Below are 17,283 nucleotides of genomic sequence, written 5' to 3'. Positions count from 1 at the left end.
TGCCACAATAACACCAGAAAGCACAACTATTTGCATTAAATAAATCAACTATTTGCACTTTTAACAAATGGTTTTGCGATTATCGAGCCTGTTTGGAGCATTTTTGTCACTGAACAAGCACTGTTCTCTTCTGATCATTTGAAAACGATTCTGTGCATTCGCACAGCTCCATTTTCATCTGTACTTCCATTTTTCCATAATATACAAATAAAATACTACTGATAAAACGAATAGTATTGCTTCATTATTTTCAATGAAATTGCTAAATGCAATTTCTCAATATCGCAACAAAATTGATATCAACTCTAGCAGTTTGGGAGATAACGCATCCAAGAAATTTATTAGTTTCTATTTAATGTATTCCTGATGTTATCAGGACCAAAATTCTGGAATTTCATCAAGGGTTAAATCTTTAAGTTGGATTGGAGAAGCTAGCTTTAAATTAATATTTGGCTTTGAGTAAATATAACGCCTATTAGGCAGATTCTGCCACTGGAATGGGAAGAGCTTGCCATTGCCACTATATATTGCAATTCCTAGGCTTCGCGCTAAGAAGTAGGGAGTTGTTGGAGAAAAGTACTAATGTACTGATATACTGTGGTCGTAGACTTTCATTTCAGTGTATTCTTTTGTTCCTCCCCCCCCCCCCTCCGCAAAAAAATTGCTTAACTTTACAATGTAATAAGCTTTTCAGTATTTGTAGAGTGTTTTGAAAGCTTTTGCAGAAACTTCAGTACATATTCGTTCTTGTATGAAACTTATACTTATTATTATTTTTTCCTTAGTTTCATCAACAGAATTCACCCACCCTTAATAGCTGCTATGAATTATCGCCCAGTAATGCCACATGATATACCACAATCTACATCAGATGGACAGATGATGTCAGTTGTTTTATCTTCGAATATCGAAGGAGTCGTTGAGCCAAATGAGGAAGCAGCCAAATCTGAATATTTCACCTCTGATACACTTGAAGTACTTCCTAGCCAAATTGAGGAACCTGTCTTAGAATCCATCATCTCACCTACTACAGAATTGGAAACTTCAAATGGAGAATCCTCCACTAAAACTGTAGAAACAGCGACATCAACTGACGAAAGTGCAGAAGAGATATATGTTGAGCCTGAAAATGTTTCAGACAGTAGTTTAGAAGCAGAAACACCCGAGTACCAAATAGACAAACCGAGCACTTTAAGCGAATACTCCGCATTTCATTCAGATAAAGAAGGGCAGACTTCAGAAGAAGAAAATCAAAACGAAAAGCTGCCAGACTCTAGGGATAAATTAAAAGATTCTGCTGAAGAATTAGCAGAAACATCAAGAGATGAGGCATCTGCTGCAGTGTATGAATCAGAAGTTTCAGAACCCAACGAAGATGAATCACCTAAGCTACGAATTTCGCACGAAACTGAAGAACTACCACATCTTTCTTCTGAAGATTTTGTAGCTAAGCCATCTGGCGAAATGTCAGACAGTAGTTCTGATGATGATTACTACTATTACGTTCCTGACTACAAATATACCGAAAGTGAAGTTTTCGATGAAGTTTCTGACGACGTTTTAACTACGTCATCATATGAATATTCCGATAGCACATCTGAATATTATTCCACTGAATTGGTTGAGTCGGAAGAAAAAGTTATCGTTTTTCCTGAATCGCAAAACACTCAAAATTCGAAACAAAGTTACTCAAAAGGGTCGGAATCTGTGAAAACAAGTCAATTGGATGCTGAATCTAAGATGTCTCACGACTCTAAAGAGCGAGAATCCAGTGAAACTCATTCAACGATGATGGGGAAGGACAGATATGACGAACAAAAGTCATCTAATGATGAAAATTCTGAGCATAATGTAAATGAAAAGTCTAAAGTTGAACTCGATTTAGATTCGAAACGTACCTTGAGTGTCGAATCGGAAGCTGTTTTATCTGAAGCATCCAAACCTGCTCATGTTTCTTCCGAACCTGTATCCTTTGATAGTGAATCCCAAATGGCATCCAGTTCGTCATCAAAGAAAGAACTCGGTGAATCAGATTCTGGAAAAACAACATTTTCTGCTAACGGAGAGGCAGCTGCTTCAATATCTTTCTCAGCGTCTAGCAGGAGCTCGGCACAAAGTGGAGACTTCGTAAACATTCCACACATCATGGAAGACTTAATGGTGCTAAAAGAGGCTACCAAAGTTTATGGCCAAAAGCTTGACTTTGAGAGTATGAGAAAAATAGTTGAGCAAGCCATTACGGAATTATCAAGTCTTCGCAAAAGGCTCACCAGAAAAGAATACGTTCTGGGCGATCTGAACCAAGTGAGATGACAAGTTTATTTTTCAAATAATTATTCAAATAATTTATACAAATTTATATCTATCTATCTATCTATCTATCTATATATATATATATATATATATATATATATATATATATATATATATATATATATATATATATATACGTCACTGTGAAAGATCTAAAGCAGTAAGAATTAATCATTAATGCAGTTAAAGCCATAAAACCGCTTGTTATGTAAGCATATTACTAGTTACATGAGCTACTTAATTGCAGTTCTTGGAAGTAAGAAAGAAACGAGTAAAGAAAAAAAAGACATTTTTGGTTTATTAGTAGTTTTTGTTAAACATCACTAGATAGATTATTTTGTTTAAAAAAAAATAACAATTAGTAGAGGAAGTGATAAGGTTTTTTAGGCAAACGGCTTTTTAGAAAGTTCGAGCACAAAAACAATTTTAAGCAGTTTAAAAACACTTCAGTAACTTGAATCTAAACCAACTTCCGAAAAATTTGTTTATGCATACAGTAAACTCCCGATTATCCGCGTAATTGGGTGGCACAAGTGCCGTGGATAATAAAATTCCTCTGATAAACCACAAAAAGGCTAAAATGGGGGACAAATAAGGTAAAAATTGTCCGTCTTCAAAAACGTAGCTGTATTGATGCATACTATCTTCAAACAGTGAAAACATCTACAGTAAACGTAATTTTTTTTATTTTCGCACAACAAAACGAAACATCAATAAAGATGAAGTGTTTTTTTCGATGAAGAAAACAGAATAAGTAAATAAATACATGAAACAAAAGCAACTGTGTTTATTTGCAATTTTTCGACCAAAAAAAAAAAGAAAAAAACAGCCATTGGTTTGGCTTTTTACTGCGAAAATACATGTTCCTGATTGTTAAATGACTCGCGGATAATCCGCCCCACGGATAATCCATATATATATATATATATATATATATATATATATATATATATATATATATATATATATATATATATATATATATATATATATATATATATGTGTGTGTGTGTGTGTGTAATCGGGGGAGTTTTACTGTACCTATATAAAAATGATCTGCTCTTTATTTTTCCTTTACCCGATGTTCGAAACAAGCAAGATTTTCTGTCTCCGCCTTCATTTCACCGACCAGAGAATGAACAGTCCCAAATAAATTCAAAGCTCTTTCTTTCTTTTTTTTTTTGCAATATAAAGTTGCAAAAGTTTTTTTTCTCAGATAAATTTGCAGAAGTAACTTTCTACTTATATATTTCCAAAAAGAAAACGACTAGAAAATTTTGTATTTGTCCACTGATAATGGTTGTTCATTTTGTTCATTCACTGGGTTTATTATGTTTTTTGCAATCACGAATTGCTATAGGACCTTACTCGTTGAGTTTCAGGTTTCCACAAATTGAATGGAATGGAAATGGCCAAGAAATGTGCATATTATGACTGGTGATTTTCTTTTATAAGTATTACGAGGCGTATCTATATAAAAATGAAATTTTGATTAAGGAGCGGTAATCAAGATGAAGATTTTATGGCCGATAGCTACCAGTACACTTATCACAAAGATTATTTACGGCGAATAACGTTGTGTATTTTTATTTCTTATCAATCTTAAATAATGGGAATAAGTAATCTGGAAATTTTGAATCTGGATAAATTTTTGCTGTTTAAATTCACCTATACAAGTTTTTTTTTCTCCTGAAAAAATATAATTTTGCACAAAAAAAGAAGGAAAAAAAAAAAAAAAAAAAAAACCTTTTTTTTTTGCCCGACTACGGTGAAGCCAAAAGGAAGGGTTTTAACAGTCTATTGTTAGGTATATATTGTTAAGTTTATACTGTTATATATTGTTATGTATACGTTTGTATTCACGTATGTTGTACCGTAGCCGCTAAACTATTCATCCGATTTTGATGAATAAAGGGATTTGAAATAAATCGATTCATTATTATGCCTCGGGTAACCAAGACCACAATAGGAGGATTGATTTTACCTTATTAACCCCCATTTTAGCTAATTGCGTTCCTTTCCTTTCTTTTCTTTTTTTTTTTCATTTTTTTAGCGTGGGTTTTAAATAAATGTATTAAAAACTAACAGGACTACGAGAAAAACACCAAAAGGTAAGAAACAAGCTAGATGTTGATTACTATTAGTCTTATTAAGTAAGATCAATGTTTTATAATTAACGTTTTCTGTCAGTTTGATATAATAACCTTGTAATTTAGTTAACCATTCTTGTATATGAAACTAAAATGCTTTCTCGTGTATTATCTCACTTTTTTTTGTCACATCACAGGTAAAACGAAAAATATTAAAATAAGAAAAAAGTTTAAAAACTGAAACCCGACTACGGCAAAAAACACTAAACAGTAAGAACCACGGCCAGTGGCGGATGGGGCCGGCGGGCAGCCGGGCAAATGCCCGGTAGGCCGCTTCGGTTTGGGCCGCATTAAATCTTTCAATTGAATGGTACAAAAAAGAAACTGATTTTTTTTTTAATTTTTTTCTTCTTTAAAAAAATTCATAAATAAATATCTCTGAAAATATTATAATAACCCGGAATATTTCTAAACGACTACTAAAGAAATTGTTGCAAGAAAAGTAATGGTTGTAAAATTTAAAGAAAAAAAGAAAAAGAACTCTGCAAACTTATGCTGAGCAATAAGATGCTTTACTGTGTGTCTGTAAATTCATCGGTCGCCCGATAAGATAACTTTGTTGCATAACTGTCCAAGACCTTCTAAGGCCCTAACAGCTACCTGTAATAATAGTCAGTAGGGGACAATGAACACGTAAAGGCAGGGCCGCCTCCAGGGGAGATGTAGAACCGTGGCTGCCAATTTTAATTTAGGGATGAACAAAGTAAAAAAAGAAAAAGAAAACCTTTTCAGTATTTAAAAAAAATCAAATAGAAGTAACAAAATACCAAGTGGAATTCCCGTGACAAAAAATATTTTCTCAACAAAATTTTGAAAGAAAATGCAACCCTTGAATATTAAACCTTTAAATATTATTTAGGAACATTCACGGTTCTTTATTATAATTTACCTAGCTAAAGGCAGCTGAAATTTTTGAAGACATTCTGACAAAATTTAAAAAAAAAATCAACCAAAAAAAGTATTCAGTACATAGTAAAAACCTATGACAAGTTTCAATTTAATACAATGAATGAATAGCTAGATAATAATGGCGATTTCATAGGGGCCGTCGAAGCATGTTTTAAATAGAAAAAAAGTTGAAATGCAGTAAGGGGGATTTAAAACATTGTAACGTAATGAATACCAAGTGTTTCAATGTATAAAACGAAAGTAAAATAAAACTTTATTAAGATATTCTAGCTGGAGGATATTTAAAGTAAAATAAAGTTGGAAGAAGGTCTGGTGTCCCTGAAAAGTACCACATCAGTCCAAAATGTTAAAAAAAATATTTTAACGAATCTCAAACTCTTTAATTTCAAACAACTTCAAACATCAGGTTGGAAATTGAAAATTTCACTATGAAAAAAAACAAAGAACTAAAATGATCTCGGAAAAAATGTTTCCATAACATTTGTATCAATAATTTAATAAAAAGATAGGGACTTAGCAAAGAATGCGGAAGGAGGAAGGGAGAGACAACCTCTAACCCTTCATTTTATACCTCTAAGGTAGATTAGAAACGTGTTTAAAACTTTTATTTTGAAAAGAGTACAGGGGAAGTTTCTAAATTGGAACCCAGTCCTATCTCATATCGCCTATCATTATCAAAGATGGCCCACAATTCGTATTTAGGACTTCAAATTCGAAAAGCTTCCAGGAGAGTGATCACCCAAATCCTGCAGAAGTGCCTCCACCCCATCTTTAAGGATCATTTAAAATTTCGTTTTTAGGACTACAATTAAGAAATTTTTCAGAGGTCATTGAATCTCTCCTCCCCCTTGTATCACCAAAGGTGGTGTGAAATTTCTTTTTTAGGGCTTCAATCCCGAAAAGATTTCTGAGAAGAGCCCCTGAACCCTTGGTAACATCAGCGAATATCATCCACGACTGCGTTTTAGAATTCAAATTTCGAAATAATACTGAATGAAAGTCCCCGAACAGCTTCACCCACTAACATTACCGAAGATCGACAAAAACTGCCTTTTAAAAGCTAACTTAGAAAAATTTTTGTTCCCAACATGCTCGCCAGCATCACTAAAGGTCCTCTCAAATTTCGTTTTATGGGATTCAATTCCAAATTATGTCCCGAAAATTCCTTCCCCTCACATCATTGAAAGTTGACGAAATAACGTTTTTTAAGCTTCAGTTTCCCAGAATTGTCGGTCCCCTTTACGTTATGAAAGAAGACCTACAATCCCTTTCTTTAGATTTCAATTACGAAAAAATTCCTGGAGGGCACCTTCGAGCCTCTTCTCTCCCAAACTTTACCTAAGATCACCTAGAATGCATTTTTAAGACAACTAATTGAAAAAATTCCCGTAGGGGAGGGGGGGACACCGGATCTTTGCTCTCATTAACATTGTCAAAGATAGTTTAAAGACGTTCATCAAAATTATACGTTCTCTTTTCACGCGATATCGCGTGAAAAGTTCCTCATCAATCGTTATTGCATATAAAACCTTCAGATACTGACTTCAGGAGGGGGGGGGGCAATTTATAGGTAACAAACTTTTTGAAGAACTTCAATTTCAAAAAACATAGCCCTCCCCCCAAAGATCGTCAATTGTCACCTAAATTGGCGCTTTGGGAACTTCAATTGAGAAATTTTGCCCGAAAGAATTCCTGAACGCCCTTCTCCCCCCTAGTGTTTCAAAACATTGCTTACGCATACGTTTTAGAGCTCTGATTTTGAAAAAGTTTTGGGGGAATTCTCCAAATATCAAGCCCCCGGCAAACATCGCCCAAGATCATTTAAAAAGTCTAACAATGCGTTTTTGAAGCTATAATTTTGAAAATTTTCCGGGGGAGTGTCCCCCCCCCCCCCCCATCAACAGCAAAAATATTAATTTTTACTATGCAGGTGTTCGTATTGATTCTTTTTCTCCACATTCGTAAACGCAGTTCTCCTAATTTGCTTACTCAAATTCTAATGGTGACTCCCTACTAAAACTAGAAGATGTATCTGCTCTAATCTTTCATATCTGGAAAAAAAAAAAACTTAAGGATGGTGGGAGCGTCTCCTCTTCAAGGAGCAAGTCTTAAGGGGGCCGGCTAGCCTGTAAATGCCAGGGCCGGTTCATGTTGCCCCATCCGCCACTGACCAGGGCAGGTGTTGTTTGATACCATCGTCTTATTGACTAAAACAAAAGTCATTTGCTTTGTTAGATATTCTTATTTATTTAGTTCTACTGATGTCTTCTGACCCTTTCACATTAATAACATTTTAATTCAATTCACAAGCCATAGTCGTGCATTGTCAACTACAGTTAAAAAAAAAATCTGTGGTTGACAAAGCACGACTACGACATTTGAATTGAATTATAATGTTTTTATGTTGAAGGATCAGAGACTTTCAATAGAACTAATTAAATAGGAGTGTCTAACATATCAAATGACTTGTTTTACTCAATGAGATGATGCATGGTATCAAACAGCACCTACCTTGTTTCTTACCATTTGCAGTGTTTCTTTCTTTTTTCTTTTCTTTCTTTTTTTTTCCTTTTTTTTTTTGCCGCAGTTTTCAGTTTTTATTATTATTTTTTTTAGTTCAATATTTTTTAAAAGTTAAGTCTGCTTGAGTTAAGCCCTGAAAAAAATGAATAAAGTCAAACCCTCTGACGATTTGTAACTATGACAACGAAAATTTCGCTCTCTAAATAAATTTTAAACGAGCTGATGTGTGCATCTCATGACTTCCTTTTACTCCAATTTAATGTCATTTCCCCATTATTCGCTATTTTAATGTGATTCAATATTTATTCTCTAAATATCACCAACAATGGCCAAATTGAAACCAAAAAAAAAAAAAAAAAACTCCGCCAAATTTGTCGCCAAGTTGGCGACAAAACTTGGCGACCAAAAGACTGGCGATATATCGCCAAGTGTCCGACAAATTATAACGCCACTTGAGTTTACATCGAAATTAACAATGATTTCCCCCCAAAAAGGTGCAAAAGACCCCCTTAGGAACATCCGAAAGCAACCAAAAGGGGAGGTGCACAACTAGACCCCACTACGAGTCTATGTACCAAATTTCAACTTTCTAGGACATACCATTTTTGAGTTATGCGAGATACATATGCACATACGCACATACGCACATACACACATACGCACATACATACAGACGTCACGAGAAAAGTCGTTGTAATTACCTCGGTGATGGTCAAAATGGATATTTCGCGTGTCTATACATTCTTGGGCACTTTTCCGCATGTGGTCGAATCGAAAAAAAAAACTCAACATTCATTTGGGGGTGAGCAAAATGGAAATTAAGGGCGATTTTTGAGTGAAATTTTTTTCGCGAATACAATACTTCCTTTTTTGTAAAAGGAAGTAAAAACAACCGTCGTTATGGTAATCTGAAAAACCACAGCAACATCAATTTTAGTCAAGAGCAATTCATGATTGCTCAAAAAAGAGAATTATTGTTCAAAAAGGCTGGAAAAAAACATGCTTTTGTTGCAACATGAAGTAAATGTAAAAAATAATCTTTGAAAATAAAACACTTTGCGTTCAGCTGTGAGATGTTCTGCAACTAAATATAGTTTCCTTTTTTGAATGAGTTTGAAAGTGTTGGAATAAAATAATTGAACGAACGGTTAACTTTAATTAAAAAAAAACAAACAAAAACAAAAAGCGTGATGGGTTGGTTATTAACTGTCTTAAGTTCCTTATCGCAGACTAGGAGTATTCGGTGACTTAGAATCCATGCGAGAGTGCAAATAGAAAGCACTCCACTTTTTTTTTACACTGGGGGGGGGGGGCTTTGCCCCCTGCTCGCTAGCGCTCACCAATCCCCGAAGATTGCTTCGCAATCTTATTTGATTTGCAAAGATTTAAATCGTCAATTTAAAATAAACAGATTAAAAACGCATTATGAGCTCCCTTTTGATCAAAAAGCATCCCTTCCTCGGGTTTCAAAATAACTTGTATCAACTTGCAGAGCCGTAAGGGCTAAGGGGCTCTTGAGCATTGCAAAACTGCAGTTTTGTACGTTTGAAAAGTCGCGTTCATATTCGTGGTCACTAGTAATATATTTTGCTCGTTACACTCTTAATTCAAAAGAGCGAAAAAATAACTCTTAAAAAGAGTGAAATCTATTGCGGGTGCATTCATTCTTTCTGAGTGCTAGCTTTATCGAAAAAAGACGCTTTACGAAAAAAACAAGACTAAAACTTTTCTTTATTCGCGTGAAATTCGAAAACACTCCGTTGATGAGCGAAATATAAAAACAGTCTTTAAAAGAAGGACTCAAAAACATTTTCATTGGTTCGATTCTGTCACGTGATTTTGTTTAGGGAGAATCTTCTTTACCTCCACGTTAGGCTTACCCAACGTTGGTCGCGAGTAACAAGTGGATGTCGCATTCTAAATGTCTTCATTTAATGAATTTAAACAATATTTGTTGCCGAATGAGGTTTCTGAAGGAAGTGCACAAAAACTGCATGGTAAGTGCGAAGAATTTTCTTTTTTTTTAAAACTTGTAACTGTTAATATTTCTCGAACTGCTCGTATATCATTACAAATCATCCACGTGCAATGTTACGGCGAACTTTTTGTAACTTTTTCTTCCAAATGAATGAAACTTTCATTAACAATTTTATTTCGATCATCGAATCAAAAATATGACATTTGAAACAGTCGTTACCATCTTTGGTGAGTGTGTACTGTATATATATTTTAGGCAGGTGTTACAGACCCGACCATGCGCAAATCTATAGGTCGGATACCGAATCCGCTCCCGATGGTCGGAGCTCCAACCACTGCGTATATTTTAAATTAATCAAACATTGTTTTTGTGTATATTAAACTTTAAAGAGTATCATAAACTTTGTATAATACACTCATTCATATGTGTAACGGGCCATTCATTAATTCAGGGTCCTGAGGGGGAGGGGGTGGAAAATTCTCTACATACCCTCACTTGGAGAGGGGGAGGGGGGGGGGTAGATCCATTCTTACGTAATATTTTCCAAGCCGATATTTTATGTTAGAAATCCGCGGCCAAGTGGTTTGGCAAATATTATATTTCATTTGCTTCAGGAAGGTAAAAGTATGTATTATAGGATGAGCTGTTTTTTACTTTTGTTTCAAAGAATGAAACGTGTAAAATATAATAAAAGAATCGTACTGTGTTTTGCATGTCTTATTTTTAATTATTATCGCATCATATACAAAAATTATTTGTTAAAAAACATTCGGTCCAGATTCCTTAAATTTTTTTTAAAAAAAATGATAGTTAATTTAAGAACGATCCCAGTGATGTAATATTTGTTATTTTATTATTGTGAAGAAAAAAAGAATCTTACCTAAGATGGGGGGGGGGGGAGTCTTACATACCCTTACATAGGGGGAAGGGAAGGTCAAAAATTGCCAAAATTGTCCTTACGTAATTAATGAATGGCCTCGAAGAAACAAAATTGAATTCAAACGTATCTTGTCACAATTTATGAGTGACTTTTTAAATTAATTTGAACTGATGTAACTTTTAAAACATTATTAATGTTAAAAGGCACAGCGAGAATATCAATATACAGTTTCAAAATTTTAAATCTATTTATTTGGAACTGTGTGGGTTTTTTAGTTTTATTTCAATCTTTAGATTCGGAAATGTACGTAATATTGCACGTGGGTGATTTGTAACGATGTACCAGTAGTTCAAGAAATATTACCAGTTAAAGTTTTAATAAAAAAGAAAATTCTTCGTATTTGCCATGCAGTTCTTGTGCATCCTCTTCGGAAACACTAAAAACATTTTTTTTTTTCATTTTTTAATTTAAAAAACTAATTTTTTTTTGAAATGAAATAAGTTTTAAAAACAGTTTTAAATTCAAATACACAGCATAAGCACATGAAAACACGTTTAAAAAACAATTTCACCAAAGGAGAGTGAAATGATTTTACCTATTTTATTCTAAAAAAAAAGAGTGAAATAGCGGCTTTCCAAAACAGAAAGCAACCACTCATTTAGGATATTAATTTAGTCTTAAAAAGAGTGAAAAACACTTATCAAAAGGGAGTGAAATAAGCTTATCCAAAAGGAGTGAAAATAACCGCTCCGCAAAAGGAATGAAATTCACTCCTATAAGGAAAGTGCGTTTTCGACACTGGAAAGGAGTGAAAATTTACTCAGTCTGAGTTAAAATCGCTGGAATTTTTTAAGAGAGTAGCTCGGAGCTTGAATTGAGTTGAGTCTAAGATTTTCCGTTAAAATCAAAACCTTTAAAGTTTGTGAATTTGCTACTCCAATAAACTATAGGGGGCGCTGCAGGCACTGTCTAATGGCGGATGAAAAAGGTACAAGAAAAAAATGCCGTAACTTATAATTTGCTTTGACGCTTAGTGAATTGCAGTAATTTTTCATCGTGTTTGTGGGACGCTTTCTTTTCTATTCTTCTAAAATTACATTGCACCACAAACTGTCTAAAATCTGTAATTTACCCCAAGAAAACACGTGGAATAGAATGTTTTACCTTTTTCTTTAGTATTGTTGAATCGAAAAGACGTAGCTATGACAACCCCAAATAAAACATCAATAATTTTAATGGAGATGAGATTATTCGAATTTTATTTTTAACGGCTTGAAACTTTTTTTTCCTTTGGAGATAGAAGATAAGTGTTTCGACCATAGGTCGAGTTAGATCTGGAGTAAAAAAAAGCCGCTCTTTCCAGTGGTGTCAAAAAGAAAACTGTGGGACAATTCCTTCACTTTTTACTGATAGATTTAATGAAGAAAGTAGTGCCTAAATTTTAGCTAAGATTAAAAAATTTCGAGCTAAATACGCAAGTAACTCCCGCCGTATTTAAGTTAGAGCATTGAAACAAATTGCGTAGAACGCGAAAAATTCTACCCTTTCAAACGATATATAATATTGATATGTGCAAGTAATTTTCCACTCCTTTAATAGGCAATAATAGGCAATTCACGCGAAATTTGAGCTTAAAAAATTAATAACAAAAAAAAAAAAAAACTAATTCGAAAAATTTAAAAAATAAAACCCCAGGTGCACACCCCCGAGACTCGAAGTAATTTTGTACAAAATTTCAAGGCTGTAGGTGCTATGGGGTCTCCTGGGCACAGGCCCTCTGCAGACTTCCTTCCAGAACTTCTTTGAAACCTTACCTTTTTATTTACTACTAACAAAAATACCCGGCGTTGCCTGAGTCAGTTATAATTGTGAGAAAATCGCTACTTCCTTTCGTTTTCTATTTTAACTGAAAGAACTCAAAACCCAAGAAAGCAATAAATGTCATGATTGCTTCAGAGAAGCTTTGATTCAAAATTTTCATTTTGATTACTTTTAATATTGCTGTTGTAAGGCAATGAATTTTCGTAACAATGGGTTTTATATTTAATCATTTAATGTGGAAATTACACGACATTTACAGTTTTCCATCATCGTTTTTAAACTAAGTTTTTTTAGGAATAAATTATAGCCTAAGTTGCTCCGTGATAATGTAGCTATCTATGGTGAAAAAATGGTTAAAATCGGTCCAGTATTTTTTAAGATTACCCCGGACATACAGGCACACAGAAGTAGCCATTTATGTATAAAGATAAAGAGATTAAAGTTAATTGGCTTGGTCGATTATTGTACTCATGTAATTTTAAGCTTATTCAAAATACTAAACTATATTTAGCTGTTGGACATTCTTTTGGCTGCTAAAAGTAGGGGAATGTAGAGTAAAGTGAAATAGCGGCGCAAAGTGAAGGGGTACAATATTTTACACTTATTTGTGATCCAGCTATCTGGAAGTATTTTAAGTATGTTATTAAAGATTTTGGTGATTCGAGTGCAAAAAAAAAAAAGTTGCTTCTGAAAACCATGGTACATGATAACATGCATTTCAAAAATTTGATACTGATGTTGTAATATTGTGTGGCATATTAAAATAATATTTGGGTTTATAAAATGAGAAATTTCTTGTTATTAACATTTCAAATATAAATTGAGAACTACTGTTACTCAGTGCAGTACGTTTTTTTGCAATATTAAGCATTGATCGTGTAGTACAATTTGTCAAGTGTATTCGAGGAAAAGTGTGACGGTTTATTTTATTTATTTATTCATTCATTTATTAAGTTATTTACATATTCGTTGATTTATGTATAAATTCTTCAGTATTCATTATTCGATTTATTCACTTATTTATTCGTAATTCACTAATTTATGCGAGCATTTATCTCATTATTAAGTAGTTCATTTATTTTTTATTCATTCATTAACTATTTCATTTATTCATTCATTTTGTCGCTTTTCAAATCGTTTTATTATTTTTTTTCAAAGGAAATATTTTAAGGAAACAAATAGAAAATATTTTATAAGAAAAAAAAAATAATTTCACTATTTGAAAGTAGCATTTCAGTGCAAGTTAACTTATAGAATGCATGGTTTCTCCCTTTGTGTACCATTAATTTCAAATTAAATTTCTAGTTTGTTCATTTCGAAAACAATGTATTTTATCTTAACACTTTCACTTCGCCCCACATTCCCATACTTTTCATTCAAAGATTATTTTTTATTTTCTACTTCTACTACAAAAGAGTTTTTTCTTCTTTTTTAGCCTTTTAAAACTATAATTGTACTAATAAGGTGGCTAACTATAGTTATTCATCTAAAAGTCTATACATTATAGTATATTGAGTGTACTCATCTAAAATATTCCAAGTTTCATTTAAAATATTTGCACACTATCTCATCGAAATTATGCTAATATTTCTTTTTTTTTTATAATGAACAGGTGATTGATGAGTTGCAGAAGCTGTGTCAAGCGATTTGTGCCAATGTGCCTGAGAAATATCTGATGCCAGAATCTGGCTCAATATCAATTTCGAGTAAATCAAAGCGCCGCTAAAGCTGAGAATCTTATGATTTTTATTCGTTTCGTAAACTTTTGTAAAGAGAAAAAACTCACTTATCCTTCTTTCTTATTTGACTTTAAAGCACAACTATTAGATTAAAATATGTGTGAATTCTATGCAAGCTAAAGGCTTGTGCAGGCTGCTTTGTAAAGTTTTTCAGTCAGTGTAATTAAGATTATGTAATTAATATTACAGGCCTTTAAATGTATCTTACGTGTAGAACGTATTCTTTCATATGTACTAGATCACAAAAACATTGAAAGATGTGTATTGTATTGTTATTAATTCAAGGTTGTTTTAAACGTGTGTATGCTAATATTAAAGATTTTTAAATGTATTTGCACGCAGATGATCTCGTCCAATGTGATTTCCTTTCATTCACTCTCATCTTTCATTAAACACAAAAGAAGCTACAAAACTCAAATAAATCATCAAACATTTTAAACTTGAATGTGTACTGAAAAGATTTCCTGAAAATGTATGGTAAGATGTAGTGGCATCCTAGTTAATTTGTGTATAATTTGCGTCTATGCTACAGTTCAGTAAACGTTTCTGTAAAATTTTGCAGGGAAGTACAATTTTACGATATGGAATTCTGGCGACATGGATGCTACTACATCTTACCATAGAATTTCAAGAATTATTTTTAATACATATTTAAGGTCAAAATACAATATAATTTGCGTACAATCTACTAATGTAATTCAGTAAACGTTTCTGTAAAATTTTGCTGTGAAATACAATTTTATGACAAGAAATTCTGGCAACGTGGATTCCACTACGTCTTACCATGAATTTTCAGGATTTTTTTTTATATTCGGAAAACGTTTCTGTAAAAATTTTCTGCGAAATAGTTTTGGGTTAAGAAATTGTAGCAACCTGGATTCCAGTACTTTTTATTGTAAATTTTGCAGGAATTTTTGAACAATGTGAATATTAGCTACAATGAGTTTGCATTATTTTTTTTCTACAGTAAATAGAAAGTGAAATACATCGTGCGTGTGAATTATTTAGAATAATCACAAGGCCTTCATTAAAGAGTATCAAATTTGTTGAGTTAAATTTTTAACTGTTTTTTCTTTTTGAGTCACAGTTCTTACATTATAAGTAAAAATTATAAGAATTTGAACTCTAATAATGTGTGGTATGGTCATTGAGGTAGAATAATATGTGCTCCTTAAATTCTAATAATATGTGAAGTTGTGAAGTATTGATTTGGTGTGAATGACACTTTTCTTATAACTTATTTCGCTATAATTCGATTAAAAATAATAATAATAATGAATAAAGCAAAATAATAAATAATAATAGTGATAAATAATTAAGCACGATGTTCTTATGCATGTAAAAAGTAATATCAGGATAAAGGAAATTTTTTTAAGTACCAATGGTTATGTCGGTTGAGAAAATATCATAATTTGTAGCTGTCGGAATGGCTTTTAAACAATCCATCATGTTTCCCCGAAAGAAAAACCTATACTTATTTCCAAAAAAAGAAGAAAATAATAATTCAATGAAAAAGTAGTAGTTTTGCATTGTTACGCATTCCGGTTCAAACTAACTTTATGATGTCGTACTCTCTACCAGTACGTGCACAACTCTCGTTCCATGTTGAATTTGCTTAAAACTTTACTAAAAATTCATCCAAAAAAAAAAAAAAAAAAAAAAAAAAATTAGGAAAATAAAAAGAAGGAAATTTAAAACTCAAGTTAATTTTCACAATATTATAAATTGTTGAGATTCACTTTAATTTAATATTTAGGGTTACCAACGAGAGGAGAGGGGTACAGCGCAGAACGTGCCATTGAAATTTCTAGGGGGGTGTTTTAGGGATATTTTTCTTTTTTGGGTCTCGTTCTTGGTGGGATGCTCCGAGAGTTTTAAAGGAGTATACCATTGCTCGTGGGGAAAGCGAACTGTGTTGAACCACCTTTTTTATACGATTCTCACTGACAAGCAGTTTTTACATTTGTTTTATTTTACCTTCCCTTTGTCTGTTACACATCATGTGATATGAATTCAAAGAAAAGGAAAGAATCAATCGGATAGGATGAAGGATATCAGAAAAAATAATAATAATGCCTCCCACAATAGGTAAAATGGTTTTACTTTAAAGATACCTCACCCTGACCCATTCATTCCCGCCTGTATTTAGCATTATTCCACTCATTGATGGTTAAAAACACACCTTTCCCTTGAGCGCATGGTAACAGATGGTGCTGTTTACTGAAAATCACTTTTAACAAAACATGAGGATGGCAAATGAAAGCGAACAGAATAGCAATTTGTTCCAGAGCTCCAATAAATCAAATTACGTGCAGCAAATTGTATGGCATGGCCCACAGGACATCTTCTTGATGGAACAGTCTTGCATTGAGGGCCATAAAATGATTTTATGTGGATTTTATGTGACTTCTCGGATTGGGTCGTTAAGCCAGGAATGTTGTTCATCCACAGGACGAGGCTTTTTTTTCATCCATTCTTCTCTGGCCAGCGAGCATAAATAAAAATTCTGCAGGCCTCTCTATTGGGGGGCCTTAGCATAGGCTTAAGTATATTACAGCAACTGTGGCCAACCACGGAGGGGAATTCCAGGAAGTTTACGTGACGTGAATTGAGAATATGCTTGAGCAATGTGTGTGGCTGACATGGGAGAGGTTGGTGAAGAATAGAGTTTTTGAGGTTGTGTTTTATTGTTCGATCCTATTTTTCCACTTTTGAAAGCGATATTGTGTTGAATATTGTGATTGAAAATTATATACCGTTTAAGAATTTTGATGACAAATCGAAGAAAAGAAATTTCCTCTCCAGTTCAGTTTTATTGGGGGGGTTGAAAAGATGACAGATGCAAACTTCTTTTATCCATCTTCCGACTCACAATACCTCAATAAAGTCATACTAATTTGAGCTTTGTAATGTTAGGAAAAAAATAAAGAAAAAAAGTTCTCAAGTTGTGATTAAATTTAACTTACACTT

General features: G+C 33.2%; 1 protein-coding gene across 1 annotated transcript in view; it reads left to right on the top strand.

Annotated features, from left to right (window-relative positions):
* LOC129221979 (glutamate-rich protein 3-like) overlaps window positions 1-14,654 on the top strand; it is a 30,048-nt gene extending 15,394 nt beyond the window's left edge. The window contains exons 4-5 of the mRNA XM_054856387.1: window positions 786-2,304; window positions 14,187-14,654. Coding sequence (XP_054712362.1) covers window positions 786-2,304; window positions 14,187-14,300 — 1,633 coding nt within the window. The 3' untranslated portion in view covers window positions 14,301-14,654. The remainder of the gene's footprint in view (window positions 1-785; window positions 2,305-14,186) is intronic.
* The last annotated feature ends 2,629 nt before the right edge of the window (window positions 14,655-17,283 follow it).

The sequence above is a fragment of the Uloborus diversus genome, chromosome 5 (assembly GCF_026930045.1).
Source record: "Uloborus diversus isolate 005 chromosome 5, Udiv.v.3.1, whole genome shotgun sequence".
NCBI lineage: Eukaryota > Metazoa > Arthropoda > Arachnida > Araneae > Uloboridae > Uloborus > Uloborus diversus.
The sequence above is the reverse complement of the archived record's forward strand: the minus strand, read 5'-3'. Positions and strand labels throughout refer to the sequence as shown.